This window comes from Hermetia illucens, chromosome 2, assembly GCF_905115235.1.
Source record: "Hermetia illucens chromosome 2, iHerIll2.2.curated.20191125, whole genome shotgun sequence".
Lineage (NCBI taxonomy): Eukaryota > Metazoa > Arthropoda > Insecta > Diptera > Stratiomyidae > Hermetia > Hermetia illucens.
In genome coordinates, this window is record NC_051850.1 from 168,878,757 (window position 1) to 168,906,406 (window position 27,650).

Consider the following 27,650-nt stretch of genomic DNA (forward strand, 5'->3'; position numbering starts at 1 on the left):
TGGCCGTGTACAGTTTTACCCTGGTTATGCTACCATAGGCGGCTTTAAAGACGGAGAAGAGAGGGTGCAACTGATGCTCATATTCCAACAATTTTTCTGATCTGTTGCTGATTTGCCTGAAGTGAAGTCTCTTTGGTATGGGCCAATGATGTTCTGGACATATGGGGCTATCCGGCCCAGCAAGATAACGAAGAATATCTTTTAGATGGTACTCAGCAATGTGATACCTCACTCTATAATTGCTGCACTGTGTGATATTTCCCATTTTATGTATGAGACAGATAATGCCTCGTTGCCAGTCATCAGGCATTGATTCGCTGTCCTACACTTTGAGCACAAGTTGATGAATCACTTAGTTTGGTCGCCTTGGTCGCCTCCATATTTAACCAATTCGGCTGTAATTCGATCTATTATAGAGGACTCTAATAGCCCTCATCATATTCTTTATGGCTTGGTGCACGTTGTGGTTGCCCTTGATAAACTCGGATAGCTCAACTATTTTTGCCCCAAGCTGGATGAAGGATAATTCCTCCGGATCGGGGCTCTGCTCCCTATAAATCCTGACAGGGTTACTCCTTTTATGCGCTCCTTCACCTTTGGCATTTATTGACATTGCCTCTTATCCTTTATTGTCAAAATTGACGAGCTTCTTTTGAATGGATCACTTTCTTGTTCCTGGAGCACATCCTGCTGTCGCGTTCTTGGGAAAAAGTTGTAGTGTAGTCATTGAAAATTTGGGTATAAATTCCATAAGGGAGTTCTGAACAGTGTACTGGTGCAAAACTGTTTCCCAGTTTACTTGGACCACGGATCACTAACTAACACTAAAACTAAGCACCTAATTAAGGTTTTATTGAAAACAGAACCTTATTAAAATCGGTTCACTGCTTGTCTGCCTGTCACCCGCACTTTTCCCAGAAACAACTGTACCGATTGACACGAAATGTTATCAGAAGATGGAAACTATGTACCCCCATATACGCGGTGAATTACTTTGCTGCAGGTTGAAATCAAGGGAGGGGGACATATACCTAAAAGACGGGTGCAACATTTTTTCTCACCGAATATAGTTATGTGGGGTATAAATTGTAAGGTATCGATTAATAAAGTTCGAAGCAAATATTAGCTGCAATGGGAAGGCATGCGGGGATCTGAAAAATGACAATTGTTCCAAGGATCCGTTCTCAAAAACAATCATCCTAGACCCTTTAAATTGCAGAAGTATAGGTTTTAATAGGAAGCATCATATTGGAAAGTTTGGTGGGAATTCTACTATTATTAACAAAGTCATAGGTAGGTCAAAGCTGCTCCATTCGCGTTAAATAATTACACGCTAAGAGATAAAATCGAATTGAATATTAGATATATTCAACGTATATACACTACGAGCTATCTATAAGAGGGCCAAATATTTTCGCATAAAAAGTCAACAACGGTTTACGACTTGTTTTTAATTAATTTTAATTTTTGCTTTGGTAGTAGCCTGACAGAAAGTGGTTCGTAGGCGTTATTTGCTTCCTTGGTCCGGTGTGTCGTCAACTGAATGGGGGAATCAGGACTTCCTCAATTATAAAATAAAAATTAGTTCCGCTTCGGCTTGAACTAGACGGTCTTCGTCTTCGTGATTTTCATCGGTAATGGTTGACCGTTGTCCGGGGTACTTTTGGTCTTCAACTCATTCTCAACCTTCTTCGAACTTTTTATACCGCTTGTAAATATTTGTGCAGTGCAAGGACTTACTCGACGCGGACAGCGAGAAATGTCTACGCTTTTGGAATCAGAGGACGCGATAGCTAGTTGGAAATTGTATATTCAAGAATGTGGTCGCCGACACGAAAAAGACGGGGAGGGTAGAATAATATAAACATTGTGCTAATTGACAGTATGCAAACTTTCACTATTATGCGATATCCTTAGTATTTGAAGGGACTCAGTCTGGTCAACATATTCTTTCGAAGATTGGACTGGTTCAATTCTGCAATACGTTAAATGTATGTCAATGCAATATATAACAAGTCGGGAAACCGGAACCTCGGCGCTTCTGGGATGAAAGGTTTTGTTTGCTTCTTCTGTAAGTATATTTGAGTGCAGAAATATCCCATTTGTACGTAGCCCGTTATGTATACGCATTTAGCATGTCAGACTACTCACTTTATTGTGATATTGATATTTAGTTGCAGTAAATTTACAGGGTAAAGTCAACTTTGTTAATATATATATATAATATAGTATGATTTTGATCAAACTTGGGGATAATATGCTTCATATTATATTTTATACTACTGCCAACTTTTATAACTCTGGGATAAACTTAAGGGAGGTTTCTATTCAATTTCCCCAAAAATATTTAATATACTATTATTAACTTTATTTGAGCCAATATCAATTTGGAGAGTATTTTGAAGCCTGAACTCCATAAAAAGGCAGCCTCATGATTTTTTTCAGATTTTTCGGCTAGGTAGTTTCTGAGAATGGGTCCGTTAAAGAAATCATCAATTTCCATACCTCCCACTCCCCGCCTTTCTAACAAATCTCAAAACTAAGACTGGCTTTGAAAAGCACTAATCGAGACCTTTCATTTGATACTCAACATGACTATATTCGGTGAAAAAAGATTTTACACCCCCTTTTTGAATGTACGTTCAACGTAGAAGGGTATCACTCACTGCATGTTTGGATGTTTACAGTTCCAATCTTCTCACCAATCTCGTGTCAATCGGTATAGCCGTTTCTGAGAAAAGTTCGTGTGGCAGACAGACAGACAAAACCTTAAAAATAATGTGCTAATGTTTTAAAACATCCCCTTCGATATTATTATCAACATCAACTTCCCCTTTTCTCGGTTTATAATAACCCTGTGGCTGATTAAAAAAATATTTATTCGCCCAACGTGGGGCTCGAACCCACGACCCTGAGATTAAGAGTCTCATGCTCTACCGACTGAGCTAGCCGGGCACATGCCTTCTCCTTGCTCATCCTCTGCGCACAGTAGCTGCTGATCAACTATGAGACTATAAATAAGTACCTCTAACCGCGCACATTACAACTTATATATCTTCTAATCACATATCAAATCAAAACCAGAGAATGAAGGCAGATACGAATTTAATCAATTTTGAGGAAGGGGAGATGGATAAGAAAAACATTAAGTGGTTTTCCGCGGTTTTCCTTGACGACGCACATTAAAATTCAGCAGCATTAATCGTTCTTTCTGGATTTCTAATGTGAATGAATGCTTTAATGCTGCTTGGATTAATGATAATAAATAAGATATATTTATTCACGCACCTCAGAAAGTGCTTTGCAATCGGTACGGAACAATGCGTGGTGGCGTTGAGTGAATAGTTGATACCTCGTTCGTAAGAAGTTTACTTCAAACCAAGTGGAATACCTGCATGGACTATTCCAATTCGTCTTGGGCTACTTAATAGAAGCAAATAAATAAAGACCTGGTTTATGGAGATTTAAATGTATATTTTTGTGCATATCAAATTGGATTCATAGCAGTGAGATAGGAGCGGATTAAGATACATGTTGAATCCGAATTGTTTATTTTCATTAAGCTGCTGATTTTTAATGAGTGATAGCTGCTGATGCCCTTGAGAGAGTATTTTATTTGAAATAGATTATTTGGCTTTAGTTAGGTGTGAGTTGAATAAAAATATCCAAAGATTTTCAAACAATGGAAACGCCTTGCGCAAGCTGGGAGAACAAAATTTAATAAAAAATCCAAACTGCCACATTCATTTTACCATTTTTTGAGAACATTATAAACTAGTCCTTATATTCAATACTTTTATAAGCTCCTTACTACCCTTGTCATTGGTGGTGCAGTCATGTAAAGAAATTATAGATGCAATAGAAGCTAATACGTGGAGGGAAGTTTTAAACTCCCATGAATACAAAAATTCAATACTTTCAACGAAATGTTTCCCTGGACCCCCCATTCATATGAGCTCACTCTCTTGTGATATTGACAAATTGATATTTGCAGATATCGGAAAGGGATGTATTTTTAGGCCTAGATTTCATTTAGATACACCAATGTGATTCAGATTTTTCGGTTGGCTAGGTTCTGAGAACGAGACCTGTTTCACTTTTTGGGGGTCATATCTTAAGCTATCACTCCCCTATCTCAAATATAGGACCAGTTTCGAAAAGTACTAATTGAACCCTTTCATTTGATATCCCATACGGCCACATTTTGTGAAAAAAAATGTTGCACCTTTCCTTCGCATGTATGGGGAGCCCCCTTAAACTCAACACAAGATCACGCCACTTACTGTATATAAAAGGATCCACAGGCCACATATTCTTGCTAACATTCATGACAATCGGTCCAACCGTTTTCGATTAAATCGGGGGTGATAGACAAATAGACAGACCTGTGAGGTGTTGTCAGATCTCCCACCAGGTGTGGCCCCAATTCGCGGATAGGGGCATACCAAGTGATATGTAAATATGTATGTATGCACTTTCTTTTCTGACTGTGTATGGGCTAGTGTTTACTTATTTCTGGCACGTGGACCAAAATGACTATGGGAAGGATGGCCAGAACATAAAACCACTATAGAAGACGAGAGAAGGAGGAAACTTACAGTGCAGGGGCTCGGAATCTCAATACCTGTGGCTTTTGCGAGTGAGCAAGTGGGGTCCCGGTTGCCGATATCCTTTGACCGCAGTGCCTCAGTGGTGGACAACTTGGCCACCTTGGCATATAATGCTACAAGTGATTTGGATCTGAAGAAGGAGGTGTTCAAGCGAAGTACGACCTTACCTTAGAATAGGTAACAAGATCAAGCAAAGATGAACTGAAGGTAGATCGTTGGACGACTAAAACCGTGATAACATCCAACGCATATGTTCAAAATGCGCGACAGCAGAAGGTATTCAGGACCAAGGAAGAGATCCATTCAAAAGAAGCTTGTCAACTATGAGATCTCCACCAATATCAAGAACGGTAAAGGATAAGGTACAGGCAAGCTCAATAAATGCCAAAAATGAAGGAGCGTATAAAAGGAGTAATCCAGTCGGCGCTTATAGAGAGGAGAGTCCCGATCCGGAGGAATTACCTTTCCCCCGGCTTGGGGCAAAAACAGTTGAGTTGTCCGAATTTATCACGGACAAGCAAAACGTGCACCAAACCATAAACAATTTGGTGAGAGCTATGAGAGTCCTTTATAATAGATCACAGATGGAGGAAAGGAATACTAAGGATACGCCGAACCCTGTCGCGTCAACATTGTCACATGCGACCCAAGTGACGCCTAACCGGACTGCTACCGAATCACGATGAAATAAAAAAGGGGGATCGTCTAAATAATCAGCACGAGCTTAAGAGAAAAAAGACGGAGTGACAATTCTGAAAACCAACACTGATAGTTCAGAAGGAGAAAAGCATACAGCAAATGTGAAATTCGGCTAGTGTTGCGAAGCCCAAGACGAACGGAAATGATCGATGGACTAAAGTTACCAGTAAAAAGCCGGAAGAAAAGCAAAAGTGCAAACTCGTCCAGATTCGATTGTTATCTCCAGTAAGGGCAATCTGTCCTACGCGGAGATACTCAGAAAGGTCAAAGGTGATCCCAACCTAAAAGATCTGAGCGAAAATGTGAACTGAATTCGAAGAATCCAGAAAGGGGAAAGTGCGTGCCTAAAAACATCAGATCTACATACAATGTACGGATCTCGATGAAGTGACATCGAGAGGAGAAATTTGTACTGCTTTGAAGAAGCAATTCAAGTTGAAAGAACTTACCGAGGAGTCTGTTGTGGGTTTACGAAAAGCCTATGGCAGTACTCAAACTGTACCAGCGGAGGCAGCGCAGAAGTTGTTGCCGGCCGGAAAAGTTCGGATTGGATGGATTGTCTGCCGTTTAAGAGAACAAACCTCAGTAAAGAGGTGCTTTAAATGCACTTTGTGAAGGTATGCACCAGCAGCATTGATCGATCCGATCGATGCAGGCGGGGTGGGGAGAAGGGCCATATTACTAGCGAGTGCAGTATTGACCTCAAATGCCAATTGTGTAAAGTAAAAGAAAGAAAGGATAACCGACATATTGCTGGAAGTGGTAAATGTCCGGAATTTTGGAAGGCGCTCACTGCAATGAGAAAATGAGGTTTATTCAAATAAACCTCAATCATTGTAGAGTCGCTCAGGATTTACTTGAGCAGACCACATTCTCTGATCTGAGATGGAAATCGCCATCATAAGTGAACCATATAGAAACGGTTACGGCAGCATATGGGTCACAGATTCGACTGGGAAAACGGCAATATGGGCTTGCGGTTCATAGGTCATACATTGTACTTTAAGTCAGGCACCCAATAGCTTTGTGTGGGCGAAAATAAGTGGTGTAGATGTATACAGCTGCTACGCCCCACCAAGTTTGACACTATCTGAATTCGAGCAAATTCTTGATAATCTTATTCCCGACGCAAAGGGACGAAATCCAAAGGTGATTGTTGTTGATTTCAACGCTTGGACCCTTGAGTGGGGTAGCAGAGAATCAAATGCCAGGGGGCGCAGTTTATTAGAAGCTCTTGCGCAGATGGACATAGTTTTTGCTAACCAAGGTGCTGTGAACACTTTTCAGAAAGGGGGTTAGGTTCGGTTGTGGAGCTGACCTTTGTCAGTTCTGTGCGTGGTACGTCCTAGTGCATCAGTGAACGTTACACCCACAGCGATTACCAGGCAATCTTCTTTGAGACATGAAACCGAGAAAGATTACAGGCTGGTCTGCAAAAGCTTTGGATGACCAGACCTTTATAGAGGTGTGGATAGATCTACCTGATCAAACAGCCGTCCATACGGCCCAATACATCGCGAAAGCATGTGACGCCTCCATGCCTAGGAGATGTTCATTCCCCAGTCGGAGGCCAAACTACTGGTGGAATGGTGAACTGGCCAGCCTTCGATCAGCGCGCCACCGAGCCAGAAGAGCGGCTCAGAGGACGGTAGGTAGAGTCAATCAGGTGCAAAAAGAGTACGCTTATAAGGCAGCCTTGCCCTCAAGCTTGCCATCCAGCGAAACAAGAGGAAATGCTTTAAGGAGCTTGGCTCAGAAGCGGACGTATAGAATCGTGATGGGACCATTCACAAGCCGTTCATCTCTGCAGATCACGTGTCCTACCCTCTTGCTGAAAATCATCCAGCGATTATTCCCCCAGCAACGACACATTCCAACCACCTCTGAATATAACGACAATTCCGCCAGGCACCAGAGACGAGCTGCTGGAGATCTGCGGTAGAATAGGAGACAATAAAGCGCCGGGCCTATACGGAGTACCGAATAAGGCTCTTAAGCTTGCCGTGAAATTCAAACCGGACATGTTCGCTGAGTTGTTCGAAGTGTGCATATCTGAGGGGATATTTCCAGCGGCATGAAACCGACAGAAGTTGTTACTTCTGCCTAAGCCTGGTAAACCTCTAGGTGAACCATCCATGGACACTGTGGGGAAAATGTTAGAGCGGGTAATTTATAATGACATAGATTACTCCCGGTTGTTTTGAGCCAAGACAAACTTTCAGATCGTCAGTATGGGTTCCGTAAAGCCAGCTTCACCGAAGATGCAATCTACGGAAAGAATAGTACCAGGAAATATTGCGTGGTAGTAATCCTGGACGTAAAGAATGCATCCAATTCGGCCAATTGGAATCTAATACGCAACAAATCTCTAGTGAAGGTTGCTATTCCAGGAGTACGTTGTTTCCGCAGGTACCCTGCAGGGCTCTGTATTGAGTCATCTACTGTGGAGCATTATGTACAACGATGTCCTTAATCTTCCTCTTCCCAGGGAAGCCAGGGTGGTGGGTTACGCTGACGACATAGCACTGGATGTTGTCGCAAAACATCTCGAAGATGTTGAGTTATACTCAGGCGAGATAATCAGTGCTGTTAAAAGTTGGCTAGAGAGCTCTGGTCTGACACTTACGGAGGAAAAAACGGAAGCGGTCTTCATCACTAAGCGCCGGAAGCGAAATTTCGAATGTATTAAAATCAGAAATAATATCATCACTTCCAAGCTGACCATCAAATACCTGTTGGTGGTGATAGACAGGAAGCTCAGTTATAGACAACATATGCAGTATATTTGCGACAAATCATCCACTGCAAGTAAGGCCTTCGCAAGGATGATGCTGAACGTGGGAGGGCCACGGTATACCTCTAGGTTGCTTATAGTCAGAGTGGTGACCTCAATCATGCTCTATGCGACCCCAGTTTGGAGAGAGGAGTTGCAGATGTCAGTTAATGCTAACAAAGTGAGTGCAGTCTACAGGAGGACAGCCCTGGGGGAACGCCCTGCTTTCAGGACTGTCACAGATGACGCAGCATTCGTCATCTTTGGAATGATGCCGATTTACATCTTAGCAGATGAGATGGCGAACATATGCAATGCGAAGCACGCTTAGAGGGAGAGATTCATAAATAGATGGCAAGAGCGGTGGGAACGCTTGAGAAAGGGTCGGTGGACTCACAGGCTCATTCCTGCCATCAAGGAGTGGTTACAGAAACGACACGACGAGATTAATTACAATCTCATGCAGTTTCCGGGGGAACACGGGGCACGGAGGATATGGCCAATACCTGCACAGGTATAAATTGGAGACTTCACCCGACTGTCCAAATTGCGATGGAGTCCCAGAGAAACCAGAGCATGTATTCTTGCACTGTCCGCCGCGTATAGAAGAAAGATGACTAAACTAAAGTGGTAAAGTTGGTAGTTCCGCGGGGTAGGTAGGAGTTCGCCCATGGTTTTAGTGGGTAAACTTCCCACACACTAATGTGTCCAGACCATTGTCTTTTGAAGATTTCCACCTCCTTAAAAAAAAGACAAAAGGGCAGGCCGACAGACAGACATCGACCCGATTCTAATAAGGTTTTGTTTCGCACAAAACCTTTGTTTCACACAAAACCTTAAAAACGACGATTGCCCACAAAACAGTTCAAGGGAGGATGACAGTCAGGGTCTTCACAATACTCTTCTCCAATGCAACAGCCTCACATGCATAAATATATGATCATCTTGGAATAATCGCATTATTTTTATTTATTTGCAGCGTGCATCGCGTGCTATCAGCGGCATATCAATTTCAAATTATATTTCATTAACGTCATTAACTCGTATGCGAACGTATCCGTTCTGAATATCAATTCAACAATCCTCTTCCAGTAATCAGAATCAGAATAACTCGTAAATTATGAAAAAATGCGTGTACATGGTTGGCTGAATAACTGATAATAATGAACCAAGTTCAACTGCAGCAGTTCGAGTGTATCTTACCCCTGAAAGGAAGACTTGCAAGAAGGGAAAGGTTATCTACCAGAGTAAGCAAAGAACTAATCATTATGATTGAATTGTTGGGGGCAAAGGAACTGGTCGTAGTAGATTTCCTTGTACTTGGAAGAGAAGCCGTGGAGTTCTGATGAAATGTAATCATAATTTAAAAGAACTACATATTCTGATATATATGTAATGAACTGAATGTGAATATTAATTCATTTTAAATTGAAGTAAAAGCTGAGCTTGATATCAAAATTCTAATGCCAAAAGAAATTTTCTTTCTTTATTCCAAATCAAGTTCTTTGTTTACGGTAATCTATTTTTTGGTAAACTTGGGAAACATATTTAGAAGAAATCTGTATTTTAGGAATCGTAGATACCCCATCTAATTAAATTTTTGGTTGTAGAGTCAAATTTCGTCTCTACACTAAAAGTCAAAATAATAGCTCGATTCATGATCTTTATCAACGGCGCAATAACCGGTGTCCGGTCTAGGCCTCATCAGTTCAATTCCTAGATATGATTCCATTCTTAAGTTGCTTAAGACACCAGACCCCAAGTATTAACTTTAATGTCATGCTAAGATTTTTCATATGGTACCGCAGGGTGCAGTAAATTTACGTAAAAGAAACAATTTTGACTTAGTGTAACTTTGTTAATAATGATAGGATTTCCATCAAACTTTTCAATGTCGTGTCTCATATTATTGTCTAAATTACCGCATTTTATGATTCAAGTGTGAACTTATGAGGAGTTCGCATTAAACTTACAAATTATAGTAAAATACTATTAACTATATTTGACAAGATGTCAGATCAGAGAGTATGTATTTTTAGAGCTAGATGACGTATAGAGATATTATCATGATTTTTCGATTGAGTAGTTTCTGAGAGTGGGTCCTTGATTTGAACATGCATATATACAGCGATGAACATATATAAATAAGGGAACAGGGGCGAAGGTGCAATCACTGTAATAGTAAGATACGGGATAAAAAAAACGTGAGAGTATATACGATATTAAAGAATAACACCTGAAAAAATCAAAATCAAATGAAACACTGACGACGAAAATAACAATCTCAAATAACAAAACTTTAGCGAGTACATATTTTACAGGCGAGTACATATTTTACAAATTTAATAGGCCATCGGTCGTTTTCAACTACTGCCTGACATCAGCGAGACATTGTTTGATCAGTCGAATACATCGGTCCTGTGGAATGTCTAAAAGGCGGTACAATTCTTAAAGGTTGATTGACTTTTTCACTTTCGTAATTTTGTTAACATCGTTTCACAGCGCCTCAATAGAATTTAGGTATGGAGACTGTGCAGGCTACACCATACAATTGTCATGGCAGGTGGTTTATACCGTATGGAAGTAAGCGGTCTTTTGATACATCTACAAACACAAAAAAATTTATAATCCCTCGGATCTGGCTAATAGAATCGGGACCATGACGACCAGCCCAGACCATAACCGGATTGGTATTACCTCTGCGAACTCCTGATACTAAAAACTTGCTGTGATGGAAGTTGCCGAGCAATACTTCTAAACAGCGGGAAAATCAGAATTGGATGGGTAGTGTGTAGGATACGAATTCGGGCCACCCCAGCCAAATGTTACAGATGTTTGGATTATGGGCACACGTCTGCAACCTGCCGGGAACCTGATAGAAGGGCAACATGCCGTAAATGCGGTCAATCAGGCCATAAAGTAAACAATTTGCAATGAAAAGAAAAGCTGCGTCCTATGCAGGGACTGCAGCGCGTCTGATGAGAACGTTACGCACACTGCGGGCTCGGGACGATGTCTAGTCTTCTACAAATCAATACGCACCTGAGTGCAACCACTCACGAGTTATTTAGCGCAGTTCGCTGCGGAGACCAAAGCTGACTTAGTACTCATATGTGAGCAGTACCGAAACAAGGACCTAGTTCCATGGCACCTTGACATATCAAGTACCGCCGGCATCTGGGTTCGGGACGGCACCCTCCTTAGGGCTCTTACCCAAGGTCGAGGAGACGGCTTTGTCTGGAGTCGGTGTTCAGGCATAACGTTTTTCAGTGCCTATCTTACGCTGAATGAGACGATGCCGGACTTTCGACCCAGGCTTTGGAGGACGCTATCTTAGACACGGATGGGCGGATCCTGGTCGAGGGTGACTTCATTGTCATGGCACTTGAATGAGGCATACCTCACTCAGACTCCAGAGGGAAACGAATTCTCGAAATGGCCCGAGAACAGAAGTGATAGTTCTAAACATCGGATCCGCCCCAACGTTCCGGCGCCCAGGTGGCGAGGGAAGCATTCCGGACGTAACCTTCACGTCGGAGCTACTGGTGTCGCTGGTGGACGGGTGGCGAGTTCTAGAAGACTTCTCGACAAGCGACTATCAATACATTGTCTTCAGAGTGGTGGACCCAAGGCTTGTCGAGACTGTTGGAAGACGTGGAGCCGCCCTGGAGGGTACTACTGAGGGTGATGGCGCTGCAGATGACACTGTAGTAAATTCAGTTATGGACCTGAAAACAACGGCCTATGGAGCCTCCATGCCCATGAGGGCATCGAGACGTGGCGAACCTTCTATGTATTGGTGAACGGTGGAAATTTCAGAGCTCCGGAAGGAGTGTCACAGGCTCGTCTAAACGACGAAAGGAGACTCCGTAGCGCAATAAAAAGGTGCAAAGCTCGCTGCTGGGAGGATCTGGTCGACGAGGTGAATGGGGAGCTGTGGAGAGCGCCGACGACTCTCCACTTTTCTCTATAAAAGAATGTTGGAGCAGGCACTCGTCTCTATGAAAAGCAAGAAGTCGCCAGGACCCGATGATATTCCAGCATTAGTATTCCAATATTAACCAGACCTACTGCTCGGCACATTCAACGGTTGTCTGAAGGAGGGCATTTTTCCTTTTCGTTGGAAGTTGACGAGGCTTGCGCTGATTAATAAAGAGAAAGACAACCCGGAGTTGCAGTTTTCATATCGCCCACTATATATGCCTGACACTGCTGGAAAAGTGCTCGAAAAAAACTCATCAGAAGTAGACTCGGTGAAGTGATACGCGCTGCCGGAGATTTATCTCCATGGCAGTTCGATTTTCGAGCAGAGAGATCCACAGTTTATGCTGTCATGCAAGTCGTGGATGCCATTTGACGAGCAGTGGCACAAAGCCGCCGAACTCGACGGGTGGTGCTCCTTGTAACGCTTGACGTCAGAAACGCCTTTAATTCCATAAGATGGAAAGACATTCTAGACAGACTAGATAATACTTTCCACGTGCCGAGCTATCTCTTATTGAGGGCCAATCTGAAACGCTCCCTGCTCTATGAAACGCTAGAGGGTCAGAGTCGCACCTGGTTGGTTATACTGTGATGTGATGATGTCGCGGTGCTTTTTGCTGGACGCAGTGTCGAACAGGCACAAAGCAGACTCGGCATATTGATGCGACGGGTAAGCAGATGGATGGTTTCAACTTTGCACTGGGAGAAATCGAAGAAGTCATCCTGATTAAAAAGAGAATTCCGACCCTGCGCAAGCATCTCGGGCTGACTCTTGACTCAATTAGCTTTTGAGCAAATCAAAGCAGCAGCGAACAAGCCTGCAGCTGGAGTTTCGGCATTAAGTAGGCTAATGGCAAATGTTGCGGTTCCTACATTTAGCAGGCGACATCTCCCTCGCGTACTGCACTGTCTCTGAACCGGCCGTGATGATGATCGTGGGAATGATCCCCGTTGCCCTTCTAGCTAAGGAGCGTAAAACCATATACAAGCGCAAGGGAGTAGAGCCAAAGGAAGTGGATGCTCGTGAAGAACGGCAACGCACCCTAGACGAGTGACAACCCTCTTGCGCTGCTCATCTTCAACTTAGTTGTGTGGCTGAATCGGAAGCATGATGAGACTAACTATTTCCTTTTCCAATTCTTAAGTGGGCATGGAGGGTTTTAGTCTTAGTTGCACAAGATTAAAAAGGCACGATCTCCGGATTGTGTGTTTTGCCATAGAGTTGTGGACGACGCCCATCACACTTTTTTTTCTTGTGGAAGGTGGGATGGGGTTCGTCAGTAGCTCAATTTAAACACAGGGGATCTCTCTCCAAACAACATTGTTGAGGAGATGCTAAGGAGTCCTGATAAGCGGAGCCGTGTTGCCCATTACGTTCGAGTCCTTCTCGTTGCAAAGAAGATAGAGCTCGAACGATGGAGAAGCCGTATGTCAGGGGGTTCCTTGAATTGATAGTTCCCCTTTCTCCTCTCCGCTTTCGTTGGTGAAAGGAATTCCCTGATTTCAAGACTCGATAAGGCGGGAGAGTTCGGGGACTAGCCCGAAGTAATGTGTCAAATGGTTCCAGGCTAGTTCTTTGATAATAGGGAGGTATTTAGTTGGTAATCCGGCGACGGACAACTTTCTGCAGGACATCCAACTTCCCTGCTCTATGAGACGGTAGAGGACCAGATAGAATGGAAATCACGTCGGAAGTAGCACAAGGATCCTTCCCTAGCTCAGACGTCTGGAACGATTCCTACGAAGAGTTGCGCCTGGTTATGCACACAACGTTGCAGCACTTGTTGCCGGACACACTGTTGAACAGGCACAATGCAGACTTGCTCATGGTTTCTTGAGCGGAAAAAGAGTCGCGACCCTGCGTCCCATAATGGTCCTATGTCTAATAGGAGACGAAAAGACGTCTTGTTATGAGAGCAACGTAGTCCATTCTGTTCTATGCCGCGGAGATATTGGATAATGCCCTTGACAAGGAGGTGCATCGTAAGCGCCTTGCGCAAGTGGAGAGCTTTGTGACTGGCGTCTGATTATCGCACTTTTTCCGAACCGACTGTGATGGTGATCGCGGGAATGATCCCCGTTGTCCTCCTTTACAAGGAGCGTAAAGATATCTACAGCTGTAAGGGCGAAAACTTAAGAGAGGTGGTTGCCCGTGAAGAACGTCAACGCACTCTTACTGAGTGGCAACTCTCTTGGAAAATGAGCCCAAGGGCAGATGGACTGCGTGGCACATTGACAATTTAGATTCGTGGCTGAATTGAATGCATGGTGAGATTGATTATTCCCTGAACCAAGTTGTAAGCGGGCATGGAGGTGAGTCTTACATGCACAGAATTGGGAAGGCGCAATCACCTGATTGTATGTTCTGCTATGGAATGGCGAACAACGCTAAATACACCTTCTTTTCTTGTGTAAGGTGGGACGAATTTTTCGTCAGCAGGGCGGGGCTCTCACCAGACAACATTTTCAGAGAGATGCAGAAGAGCGCAGGGGCGTTGCGCATTACGTTCGGGCTGTTCTTATTGCGAAGAAAATTGAACTTGACCGGCAGAGGGATGATAAGGAGGTCAAACTCTCTTTCTCCCCTTCCCTCACCTTGGTGAAGGGGATTCCCTGAGGACTAGTCGGAAGTAATGTGTCAAACGGTTCCAGGCTAGTACTCTGATGACAGGAAGGAGTTTAGTTGGTATCCCACGGCGTATTGCTGCGGAAGTCCAACACTTTGTGCGTGAACGCATTCACCTACCCTACTCCAAAAAAAAACTAAAAAGAGGGTATTGCTGCCATGTATATCCTATAAAGCAACAGAAACAGAATGCCAACTGGAAGAATATGCAGACTTGCATCCAAAGTAGAGGCTTTTGGTGCTGCAATAATAAAACAAGTTGGATTCAAAATCAAAAACAAAAATCCTAACCCAAATCCAAGCCAACAGACTATTTGGGCAATACTTGACGGTGTGGAGTGACATTGAGCTGTACGATTTACACGATGAATGCAGCATTCTGAGCCGCGCATTATAGGTCCAAGAAGAATAACCAATCAGAGTATCATGAAAAAGATGCGACGAATCAGTGGATCACATTTGAGGGTATCCAACGGAAGGATGTGGTCAGTGAATGGAGAATGTTGGAGGCAAACCTTCCTGGGCGCGAAGGGCCAATATCTCTGTCATGGGCGATATGCGTGACTCTTGACCTTAAAAAGAAGCAACGAATGCCGACATTCCAAACAAGGAAAAAGGCTGTTCGGAAACAGAAAAGATGAAGGATAATTTTTTATCAAATTTCACATAAATCGGTTCAACTATTTTTGAGGCAAAAAAAATTAAGTCACCGATTCTCACATAACAGGTTGATTGTTTATTCTTCGTTTAGATGTTCAAGACGGAGCATGACAATTTTTCAAATATTTTCAAGTTCAAATGAAGTTTAATTTTAAATTTTCAAACGTTATGACTTTTGAACGATACAATCCTAAATGGAAAAAGTGGGGGGCATGTATCTTGAAAATAGATTTGACTGTGAATCGACTGCATCTGTGAAAACCAAATATGTAATATTATGGATTCAGAGGACTCAGATGCAGGGTTTCACAAAAATTTGAATCGATTTACAACCATTGCGAACCATTGTTCGAAATTACGATGGATATCGTGTAAAAAGTCATAAAATCCAATAGCATTGGGCTCAATGTTCGCCAATAACAAACACAACTATGTCTTCCACCAGATAATTAAATATATTTTAATATTTATCTTTTAGCAATATTGTACTTACATTGTGTTGTTCGGGGCCGTATAATATCGACGCCCCCTTTTGTAGCAATTTTTAACTGACCCCGGTTCGGATCTGGTGTGTATCGTGAATCCAATGAGCCGCCATTATTATGTTTCTGCCCGCTATTGACCGTTGTTTGACCGAAATTATAATCATTTTTCTTATATCCTGATGGGTAGGCAAGAGCTAGTTCCTGATCCTGTCGTTTACTACAACATTTGTTGCCCATGGCGTTGTAAGCACTGCAGGCTCAATTTTGTCTATTGCGCTAACGACTTTGTTCAGATTCGTTTCCGTTTGGCTAGTATCTATTAGATCTCTTTGATTCTCATGTAAATTGTCCGTCTTAGAAATGTTTAAAACTGTTTTTCGTCTTTTTCACGTTGTATAAATTATAATTGCAATATTTGGCATTGGTAGACAGTGAGAGATCATTCATACAAATGTAAATTTGTAATTTGTATTCAATTTCTTTTATCTTGAGATTCTCGATTAAAAGCTAATCAGTCGTTGAGATCCAAGAAGAAATTAATTATGGAAATATATTCGTCTTTTTATGTTATTTTATGTAGAAAAAATTAAGTGGTTTCTAAGCAATTTCTGTCTTTTTGTTTTGTTAAAATTGCTCTTCGTGTAGATGGTTCCGTATAGAATAAAGAATCGTCATTCGGGCATTGAATTTCTCATCTACTATCTGGAGCCCGATTCTACTATAAACTACTTGGTAATCGTTTCAGTGAGTTGGGAATGTTTTTGCAAGCTTTCTTCTAACCAAGCATTTGGTTACGACAAGCAAAAATTGCTGATATAATTACTCAGTCGACATGATAGCTCAATGTTTGATGGTGTCATTTTAATCGATGTGGCGCTATTACTGGTCGTCTGGGTCTAGCTCTTTCCGTCTAATGATCTAAACGAGGAAGTGTTATCTGAAATAGGAGAAAAAAACAAGAACGTTGTTAGTATGATTCTTTATTGGCATGCAATACTAAAAGATTGAATTTCATAATTATTGCACGGAAGACTGGTCAATTGTATATATTATCTAATTCTGCTGAGATATCATTACTATTATTTTCATTCGGAGATCACGGATTTAAAGTTGCATGGATTCAGAAAGATTGTCTAATAATAGGAAGTGCAAATACGAATAAATCGCCATTGCATTCATTGGAGTTTATCAATCATAAAATATTTACAAAAAAGTTAATAAGAGACATCGTTTAAACTTCAGTGTCGAGTGAAGTATGTTCACAAACACGCATTGTTTTAATACAAAGTTCAAAGGAACTACAGGGAGCAGAACATAGCTATTCTCTCACGATCAAGGCACTTAGGTCCAACCTTGGAATGCCTTGAGAGACTGAATACACTTGGCTCGTTCAACAAGGTCTGGATACTTTGGGTTCCAGGCCATGCTGCGTTGGAAGGCAACGAGACCGCGGACGAACTAGCCAAGAAGGAAGCAGGGACGCCTTTATATGGGCCAGATCCCTTCTGTGGAATCGGAAACGGTTTCATGGCTATGACTCAAAGGAATGAAGAGGAACGGTTGAGGGAACTATACTGGGGGGGCCTACCACGGATGGAGCAGTCCAGGGTGCTTATTGGGGGATACGAACCCATCCGCACAAAGGATTGCTTAAACCTCACCAAAAAGAACCTCCGAATCATAGTGGAAATTCTCACTGGTCATTGTTGGCTGAACTATCACCTAGGGAAGCTAGGGATGTCTACGGACACTGCCTGCAGGTTTTGTGAGGAGTATGACGAAACCTATATACACGTCCTGGGACAGTGTCCGGCACTTGTGCAAAGTTGGTCGAGGCATCTGGTAGAACACTTAATACCAGATGCAAAGCTGAAAGATCTGGAAGTAGGGAACATACTAAAGTTGCTGACGGTTATAGGCCCGCTTGAGATACTATGATCAATAGCTACACTATAACCAGTAAGCGATTTAAATACCTCGGGTCAACGCTATCAGCCAATGGAGAACTGCATTATGAAATTGCTTCACGCATTAACGCAACCTGGATGAAGTGACTTTCCACAACTGGATCGACATATCAACGAACATCTGAAATCTAAAATTTTCCCCAATGTCGTCCGTTCTGTCGCTCTCTATGGTTCTAAGTGCTGGCCAACTATGAAAGACAATGAACGACGTCTTGCGGTAATGGAGACGAAGATTTTACGTTGGACTAGTGGCGTCACACCTTTTGATCACATCCGAAATGACGATATCCGCGATCGTTATGGGGTTGCACCGATCGTGAAAAAGTTGCGAGAGAGGCATCTTCGATGGTATGGTCACGTAATTCACGCTAACGAGAATTCACTCACCAAGATTGGTCTGAACATCGAAGTCGATGGCAAGTGACCAAAATGCCGGCCGAATCAACAGTGGGTTGATACGTTAGATGAGGATTGAAAAGCCTCGCGATTACAGCTAGAACAAGCATTTTATAAAATAAAATAGCGAAATCGATCACGTCGAGCCGGCCATGCTTTTGAACGGGATAAAGGCTGAAAAAAAGAAGATGTGAGGAGCGATGAGTACATGACAGTTCCATGTCACATAGTTAAAAATTCGATTGGCCTCTATTTTTTAGAAAGCGATTTAAATAAATCCTTTGATGGAAAGCCCTGTATTGATAATAGCCAACCTCATACGTTTCACGCTTGGAGTTTAATATTATTAGCAAATGTGAAGAACTTAACTTACAACAGATACAAAAAAAGGCCGGGGGGAAGTAGATTCTTCATGAATGGAATTTTAATATTTCATTCGAATGTCAATTATTTTCGTTAATTATGACGTCAGCATCTTATTTGCATGGTTTTAGAAGCACCAAATTCGCGCGAATTTGCTGAGTTTGAACTACTATAACTTTGGCGTTAATAGAAATTTGGCATATGTATTCAAAATACTGTTCTCTATGGTACTCCTGGTATTCCAAGAATGAACATAAGAGAGGTTTTTCAGTCAATTTCTGAAAGTTAGCAATGTATTATTCGTAAGTTTAGTTGAGCAGATGTCGGAATGGGACATATTTTGAGGCCTAGATCTCCGCGCATCTTCCTGATTTTTTTTGGATTTTTGGACTGGGTAGTTTCTAAAAATGACTCCTGTCTCACTTTAAGTGTGCACATTTTGACTCCTTTCTCGTGCAGCCGGCAGAGGGTTTGAAGAGGGTGCAAAGATCGATGAAGATTCTACGTTGTTGGAGGTAAGGGTGACGAAAGGTATTGAGGCGGGCGGGACAGTCAACACGGGGGAGGTTCATCCTAAAAAAGAGCGAGCGAGAGAATTTGCGCTGTATCTTCTCTAGGCAAGACAATCACAATTACGGAAGCGGGGCCAAATCACGGAACAACACCCAGGGATACTTTTCACGAGGGATCCATTTATTGCGAATGAAACAGATGAAAACAGTTTGAGGTCATCGGCGGATAACAAGCGAGGACAAGTGATGACAGGGGGGAGGTCGATAATAAAGAATAAAAATAAAAGAGGTCCTAGAATGGATCTTTGTGGTAGAGGAGGGGGAAAAGGACTAGAAGTGCAACCATCAAAGGAAACGCTACAGGATCGAAATTAGAGGTAGGAGGCAAGCCATGTAATAAGTGATGGAGGAATGTTTAGAGAGGCGAGTTAGGACAATAACGCAATCGCAGGTCCGTGTAAATGACATGGACTTCCTGCCAAGAGTTGAGGGATTTGGCTATAAATATGATGTCAAGTCCAGAATATTGATAGCAGTGGATCGATGTTTTATTAAGCCATGCCATTCCTTAGCTATAAGGTGGTCGAAGTGGGCTGTCAAGAAGATTCGCAGGAAGCTGTACTCAGAAGGGGAGAGAGGAAGAAGAGGAAGAGAAGTCATGCATCGAGGAGAATTAACTGGAAAATAAATCACAGGACAACTGAGGAGAGGTAGCAGTGGAGCCAGAGAATTTGATGAAAGTGGGATAGGACTGGGAGACATTACAGGCGTTACGGATGTGCGACCAATTAGACTTCAATACTGTCCAGATAATCCTTCCTAGACTTCACTATCAGCGCAGTCCATTAGGCCTTAACTGAAGTGCGCAGAGCGCTGAAATGGTCAAAGTCTGCAAGGCTTCCGGTGGATAGACACTTTTTCTTCGCACCTTGCTTCACAGGATTTTTTTTTCAGGATGTCAGAGGTAAACAATAATGAGTAGGAGCTCAGGGATTTAAGGGAGGAAGGAACGTAACTGATGAGAGAAAAGGAGCTCAGTTGATAGACGCCAGAGCTACGTTTAAACCCTCAAAGTTACCCTTACGAAAGTTGAGTTTAGAGGGCTTGCGCATAGTATCGAAGTTGAGCCGTACCAGTTGTACCTCGAACCCAAGAGCAGGATGGTGGGCATCAGAAGCAATAGAGGGAAGAGCAAGAGAAGATTGAGAAAGAAGCCGTTTAAACATGTTGGAGAGGACTAAATCGAAAGTGCGATTTAGATGATTTGTGGTGCGGTTAAACTGAATAAATATATAATATATATATACATATATTACAGGAAAATTAAGAAGGGACATTATACAAACTCTAGTTTCTTGACGAACAGCCAGCGTTTTAACTTAAAAATCAACCTAGAGTGCGCCATTGGTAAAAAGAACCACATATTCTAAGAGACCTAGAAGGGAGATGTATGGTTCGCTGAAATGTGTTTCAGCTCTCTCCAAATCTCCCCGAGAAGATTTCACTTCTTCTGCACTATCCTACGCCATGTGTTTCTAACTAGCTCGGCGACTACTATGGGTTAATGGATCCTAGTGGATGACATAGCTGACAACGGTGTGGTCGCCGTTTCTTAAAATGTGACCTATCCACTGCGACTTCCGCCGTCTAATCAATACGTATATCTTGGCACATTTGGTATGTATGCCGATGTAGTTCTTAAGTTGAGATTGGGTCGGGAGAGAGTCCCCCATGATATAGTGGAGACAGGTGTTAACGAAGACTTATAGCTTTTGAGTGACAGTGGTGATCACATTCCACGAGCTGCTTCCATATACCAGCACAGAGAGAACGTTGCCGCAGAACAACTTGAACTTGAAGTTGATGTTAAGGAATGAGCATTTCAAGGGTTTAGAAAAAAGAGTAACATCGAATTCAATGCCACTATCAGAGTTATGCCATTCAAATAGGGATCCATAAGTGAACTTTTGACTTTCGCGAATTTCCGTGGTATATATCGAAAACTCTAATGAAGACGTGCCGCGAAGTTGGTTGTATCAACCCCATTTACATCTCATCATTGTACATCACCTTTTAAAGGGCATCCTTATTTGAAACAAGGCTTATCGCATTCAAACCTCCCGAGGCTCTTGACAAGAACGAAGTTGAGTATGGCAAGATGAAAAATGATTACATCAACAATGTTGGGTGGAAAGAGAGTTTTTAAAGCGCACCTCTGTGAATAAACTTTGGACCAGAGAGATGGCAAGAGCTATGAAAACATCAGAGATCAAATCAAGTTCGACCATCTTGTGCACAATGTGATCCCTAAAATCTACGCAAATGTTGTCAGCGTGCTCTTAATCTTGGGGCTGAGAGTAACAAGCCGGTTTAGCAAGGATTCTAACCACCTTCGTGTGTTCCAAATGAACTAAAATTCAATATGTTCTGCAAAGTTGCCATCTTGGCAGCAAAAAGCCAAATAATTTTTCCCAGTGACTTCGAAACTCCGCAGGAAATTACATTTTGGGCACAATGCATAAGTCAACTTTGGTGAAAGAGCAGCAGCTAGGGCTAATCCGATACTCCATCCCCTCCGATAGGAACCGTACAGTAGATGTCATGGTCAAGATGGTCAAGATGTCAAAATACGGTAAGTTTTCGCGATAGCCGCAACGTCGAAACATCTGGTGGCAAAAAGAACCCAGCAGATCACCGCAGCCATAGCACAAAACAGGATCCTGGAAACCTTCTGAAGTACATCAAAACCATTCCGAATATCGACAATAGGGTTCCAGATTTTATTCATGCGAAACCAACGGAGTTTGCTATTTCCACATCAGTTTTGGCAAAAATAGCGAAAAGTGAACTTGTACTCCTAGTCATAGCGTCAATCTTAGCGACAAGACCCTAATCACCTGCTTTCTCCGAGACAAAAAAAAAACATATTGCGAATGGATTCAACAAATCAAAACGTGCAATTTGGATGTCAAAAACGAAATGCAGACCAACAAACAAGTTCAAAGAAGTAGAATACCAAATAAGAACAATGAACTTAAGGGAGATTTTGCAGCCAATTACTAAAAATTGTAGTAATATACTATTATTAACTTTATTTGAATAGATATTGGTATGGAGAGTATTTCGGAGCCTAGACACCATATAGTGGCAGCCCCCTGATTTTTGTCAGATTTTTCGGTTGGGTAGTTTCTGAGAATGGGTCGTGAGAGAAATGATCACTTTGGGCCTTCCGCACTCCCCACCTTTCCAACAAATGTCAAAACTAAGACCGGCATCGGAAAGTGCTAATCGAAGCCTTTCATTTGATACCCTACATGACTATACTTGGTGAAAAAAAAATTGTACTCCCCTTTTGGAGGCACTCTCCTAAGTTTTGCCTAGAATCATGTAATTCACTGATTGTGTGAGCGTTCACAGTGCCCATCTTTCCACCAAATTTGGTGTCAATCGCCACAATCGTTTCCGCAAAAAATGCGTGTGACAGACAACCAGTAAACCAATTTCCATAAGGTCTTGTTTTACACACTGATGATCGCAGCGCTCTCTAGCGTGGCAGCAGAAAAACACCTTTTTGTGGAGATGGGTGTATAAATTGCTCTGTATTTCAATAATTAACTACGCTATTTAGCTGGATGCATGGATGCATGCTCAAGATATTAATAAAAACCTTTATCCAGTTCTTCACAAAATCTAAAAAAAGCGAAAAAAACGGCCTTCACACGGGATGACCCCCTTAAATGGCGTCGTTTGGAGCGCTGAAATTTGCAAAATATAGTAATTTCACATTCACTTTCGAGTTGCAGGGATATGGAGGTATAGGGAGTTTAAAGTAAATGATTGTCGTTTAGGTATAATCCCATGGTGTTCATCAGACACAAATTGATTTGGAGACTACAATCAGAGTCCCGCCGAGATTGTCATAACCAAGGTTTATACTGAGTGCATCAGAGGCGTATTAGGTACGGGGCCCGAGTTATACTGCGTAACTTTACCCTAGAGCCCAGAAGAAGCTTTGCTCGCGATATAGATATAGCCAACTCGAAACTACCACAAGGGAGCCAACAGCAAATAATCGGGCCGGGAGGACATCCCCAAGAACTCCTCTGGAGCATGTGCGTCAGAGAGCCACCTCGGTTCTGATGGTACCAGATAACTTTCAATAAGCTTCGTGGTAAGACTCACTTCGGGTGCGTAGGGATGAAGTGCAAGGGCTTCTACTAATCTCACTTCTTTCAGTATACGAAGAACATATTTTTTTAATAATAATATTTTTAATAATAAATAAATATAAGTTTCTCCGTTATATTGGAATCATTCATAACAAATTATTATAGTCGTATATTTTGTAAACATCTTTCTAATAAACCATAATTAAATCAAACACTTGAAATTAATCCTATTCCACTTTATGAGCTTATCATTGTCCCGGAAATATTTACGCTAATATTAATTGAGAACATTCACATTTGATGATAATGGCCATATGGATTAATTAAAAGCTATGACTAAGATTCAGTGACTATTGTCTTAATATTATTGTCGTTAGTTAAATTGGGGACAGTTACAAATGTACTTAGACAAGCAGTTTACAACCCTAAACAATATCTGCACAGACAATGTGGAGCAATTTGAAACTCCACAACATTTTTGATGGAAATATCAATTCAATCATCTAACACCTAATCCATATTATGTAAGCTCCTCCATTGTGGTATTGTACTTTCACTCAAAGCAAAGATGATTTCAAACAATATTATCTGAATTGCTATTTACAGAGAAATTGATAATAAAAGTCAAAATATGGGACTTTTTGGGGTGACACCTAGATATTGTTAAAAGTTCTTCGAAAGTACAATTACAGATTGAAAAGTTTATGTTTCAGATAAGAGTATCTGGGTCTTCTGTTTGATTACAAACTCTTTAAAAAGTCAATATTTCGAAATGGGCTTCAAATCAACTAGTGTCGAAGGAAAATTTATTGCTTCCTAGAAATGGGCTCGAAAAGTCCCCTCAAATCGCTACTACACATCTGCTCGCAATTATCTCTGATCCGGAAAATAGTTCATCCAGCCCCTCTGCAGTGATTTCATGGCATATTTGTTTATCCAAATCCAACTCTGAATCCCAAACTGAATTGTACGGAGAATTGTAGGAACGAGTGATTCAGGGTGTGTTTGATTCCATATGACAAACTAGTTCCGTAATTTGTTTCGATTCTGCCCATCAAAGTGAAATTATAACAAAAATCTCAACATTTTTCAGTCACATATGGGTGTGGGTTTAGAGCTCCGTAGTTACGTAGTAGTTGTATGACTGCTTTCAATGGCATGGATGCACATCTGGTGCGCTCAATCTTGCAGTGAAAACCTTCCAGCCTCTTGCATGCAGCTCAGATTGTTGGTGCTGCAAGAGAATTAGACTAATGAGTCCAATAAAAATGTTCACGGTTCAATATTGTTCCAAAATAGGAAATGAATGTTGTGTTGCAAGTCTCTTGTGAATATTTTGGAAATTTGGAAACGTTTTTCAATTTCCCTCATAGGAATCGATGAAGAGCTGAACGCATAATTTTTCTTCGTAAGTATGCGACAGAGTTTAGAAAAGTGATGCTAATATCACTTTCCTGATTGTCCCATAAAGATATAATTAGAAAGTCCCTTTTTAAGGTTTTTATGTACAGCAAAATCTTATTAAAGTCGGTTTTATCTGCTCAAATATGCTTCCCTCCCCGGTCTTTTCTTTAAAAGATGATATGCCAGATCAACAGGCCTCATGAGAGGGGGATGGAAAAAGGAGGATTTTCCCCGGAGTTTCCTTGGGGCCCCGAATAGGAATTTTAGTGGAAACAAGTACTAATCGAGACCTTTCATTTGATACCCCACATGACTATATTCGCTGAAAAAAAATTTAAATTCCTCTTTTGCATATATTGGGAACCCCCCTTAAGTACAACGATGTAACTTACTGCATGCGAGGGCGTTCACAGTTCCCACTTTCCCTCCAAATTAGGTGTCAATCAGTCGTTTTTGAGAAAAAGGCATGTGACAGACAGACGGACAGAGAGACAGACCTTTGGTGACAATCGATACAGACGGTTCTGAGAAAAACGCATGTGACAGACAGACAGATAGACAAACCTGTGAGGATTTGCCAGATCTCCCATCAGGTGCAACTCCGGTTGGCGGTTTGGGGTATACCTATTGATGTGTCAATATGTGTTCATGTATTTTTCTTGGCTGATTGTGCCTGGGCTAGTGTTTGCTCATCTCTGGTGCGTGGACATAAAAGGACTATGGAAAGGATACCCAGAAAATAAAACCAACATGAAAGAAAAGAGAAGGAGGAAGCATACAGTGCAAAGGTTCAGAAAGCTAGTGCCGGCGGTTTTTGGAAGTGAGCAAACGCACTCCCGGTTGTCAATATCCCTCAATCGCAGTGCCTCGGTTTTGGATAACTTGGGCACGATGGCATCGAATCCACGTGATTTAGAGTTGGAGAGGAAGGTGTTCAAGCAAAGCAACACCTTGCCAAGAATGCCAATAACGAAGGCAAAAAAATGATGGGTTGAAAGGGGAGAGTTTCGACACCCACCGCATTTGTCCAAGAGGGACAACGACAAAAGGTACTCCGAAATCAATGAATTAACCCATTTAGGAGAATTTTCTCAATTCTTCGATTTCCACCAATGCCAAACACGGAAAAAAATAGAACAAAGGAAAGCGCGTTAAACGCTAAAGTTGAAGGTGCGTTTAGAAGGAGTGAGTCCAGAGAATAGAACCCTGATCCGATGGAACAAGCTTTCGAGCAGCTTGGAGCAGAAATAGTTGAGCTATTCGAGTTCATCAAGGGCAAGCACAAAGTGCACTAAGCTATTAAAAATATGATGAGAGCGATAAGGGTCCCCTGTGGGGAAGGAGGAAGAAAAAGCCGAAACATGCTAGTCCAACAGTGTTACAGGCGACTCAAGTGACACCGAACTGTAGTGTTAGCGACCTGAGAGCAAAGAAAAGAGTCCGGAAGAAAGACGATGATATTTTAAGGAATTAGCAGATGCCTAAGAGGAAAAAAAGTATACTTACAGTTCCGAGGAATGCAACTACAAGCACAGAAGGTAAAAAATCTGTGCCCTAAGTGCGAGCGTCAATAATCGAAAGGAAACCAATGGAGAACGAAAATGGTGGATGGACAAAGATTGTTAATAAAAAGGCGAAGAAGAAAGCAAAAGTACCAATTCGCCCAGAGACAATTGTTATCTCCAGTAAAGGCAATTTGTCGTACGCGAAGATTATAAAAAAGGTAGAATCTCAGCGGATCTAAGAGATCTGAGTGGAAATGTCAGCAAGATCCGAAGGACCCAGAAAGACGATCTCATGTTTGAGCTGAAAAAATCCAGCTTGGCCAAAACCGATGGCTTTCGCACCCAAGTGGATTACTCGCTTGGGGAGAATGTCATAGTTCGGGCCCAAAAGCATGAGATCTACATACAGTGCAAGCACTTTGACGAAGTGATATCCAGAGAAGAAATATGCACTGCATTGAAAGAACAATTTAAGTTGGAGGAACGGGAAGAAGAATCCATCCAGCCTACGGTAATACTCAAAAGGCCTCAAAGCAGCTATCAGTGGAGGCAGCGCAGAAATGATTGTCGGCCGGAAAGGTTCGAATTGAATAGATTGTCTGCCGCCTGCCACACCAGGTTTCATTTAAGAGGTGCTTCATGTCTGGATACTTCACGAGGCATGTGTCAGCGACATTGATCGATCCGATCGAAGGTGTGGGGAAAAAGAGACATTTTGCAAAGGAGCGCAATAGGGACCCCAAATGACTATTGTGCGAAAGAAAGGAAGAAAGGGATAATCAGCATATTGCCGGAAGTGGTAAATGCTTGGAATTCAAGAAGGCATTAACTGCAATGAAAATGATGTTTATTCAAATAAGCCTCAATTATTGCAGAGTCGCACGAACTTACTTGAACAGGCCATTTATGAGTCTCAGATGGAAATTGCCATCATAAGTGAACCCTACAGAAACCGTGACGGTGGTGTATGGGTCACAGACTCAACTGACAAAGCGGCGATATGGGCGTAGACAAGCTTGTTCTCGGTACAAGGGGACGAAGCCCAAAGGTGATTGCGGGTGATTTCAAAGCTTGAGCCCTCGAGTGGGGAAGTAGGGAGCGTAGCGAGAGGCTTTTCCCCAGTTTGATTTAGTTTTGGCCAGAGAGCTCCCCATGTTGCCCGACACATCGCTAAGGCATGTGGCGTGTCCATTGCTAGGAGCTGCTCATTCCCCAATAGAAGACCCAACCATTGGTGGAACAATGGATTGGCCAGCGTTCGTTCAGCCTGCCACTGAGCCAGGCGAACAGTTCAGAGGGAGGTAGGTAGCAGTGATCAGGAATAAAAGGAGCATGTTTGCAGGGTAGCTCACAAAAGCCTCAAACTTGCCATCCAGCAGAGCAGGAGGGAATGTTATAAGGAGCTCTGCTCGAAAGTGGATGTAAATCCGTGGGGGAGAATTGTAATGGGACGGTTGAGAGGTCAGCCACTCCCACAGATCACGTGCTCTATTCTCT

General features: G+C 42.2%; 1 protein-coding gene and 1 non-coding gene across 2 annotated transcripts in view; both read right to left on the minus strand.

Annotated features, from left to right (window-relative positions):
• The window catches only part of LOC119650022 (tyrosine-protein kinase Src64B), a 240,791-nt gene that overhangs the window by 10,575 nt on the left and 202,566 nt on the right, over window positions 1–27,650 (minus strand). Inside the window, exon 4 of the mRNA XM_038052498.1 lies at window positions 15,846–16,774. Coding sequence (XP_037908426.1) covers window positions 15,846–16,074 — 229 coding nt within the window. The 5' untranslated portion in view covers window positions 16,075–16,774. The remainder of the gene's footprint in view (window positions 1–15,845; window positions 16,775–27,650) is intronic.
• Trnak-cuu lies at window positions 2,883–2,955 on the minus strand. The gene has a single exon. It is a non-coding gene; the product is annotated as a tRNA-Lys (tRNA).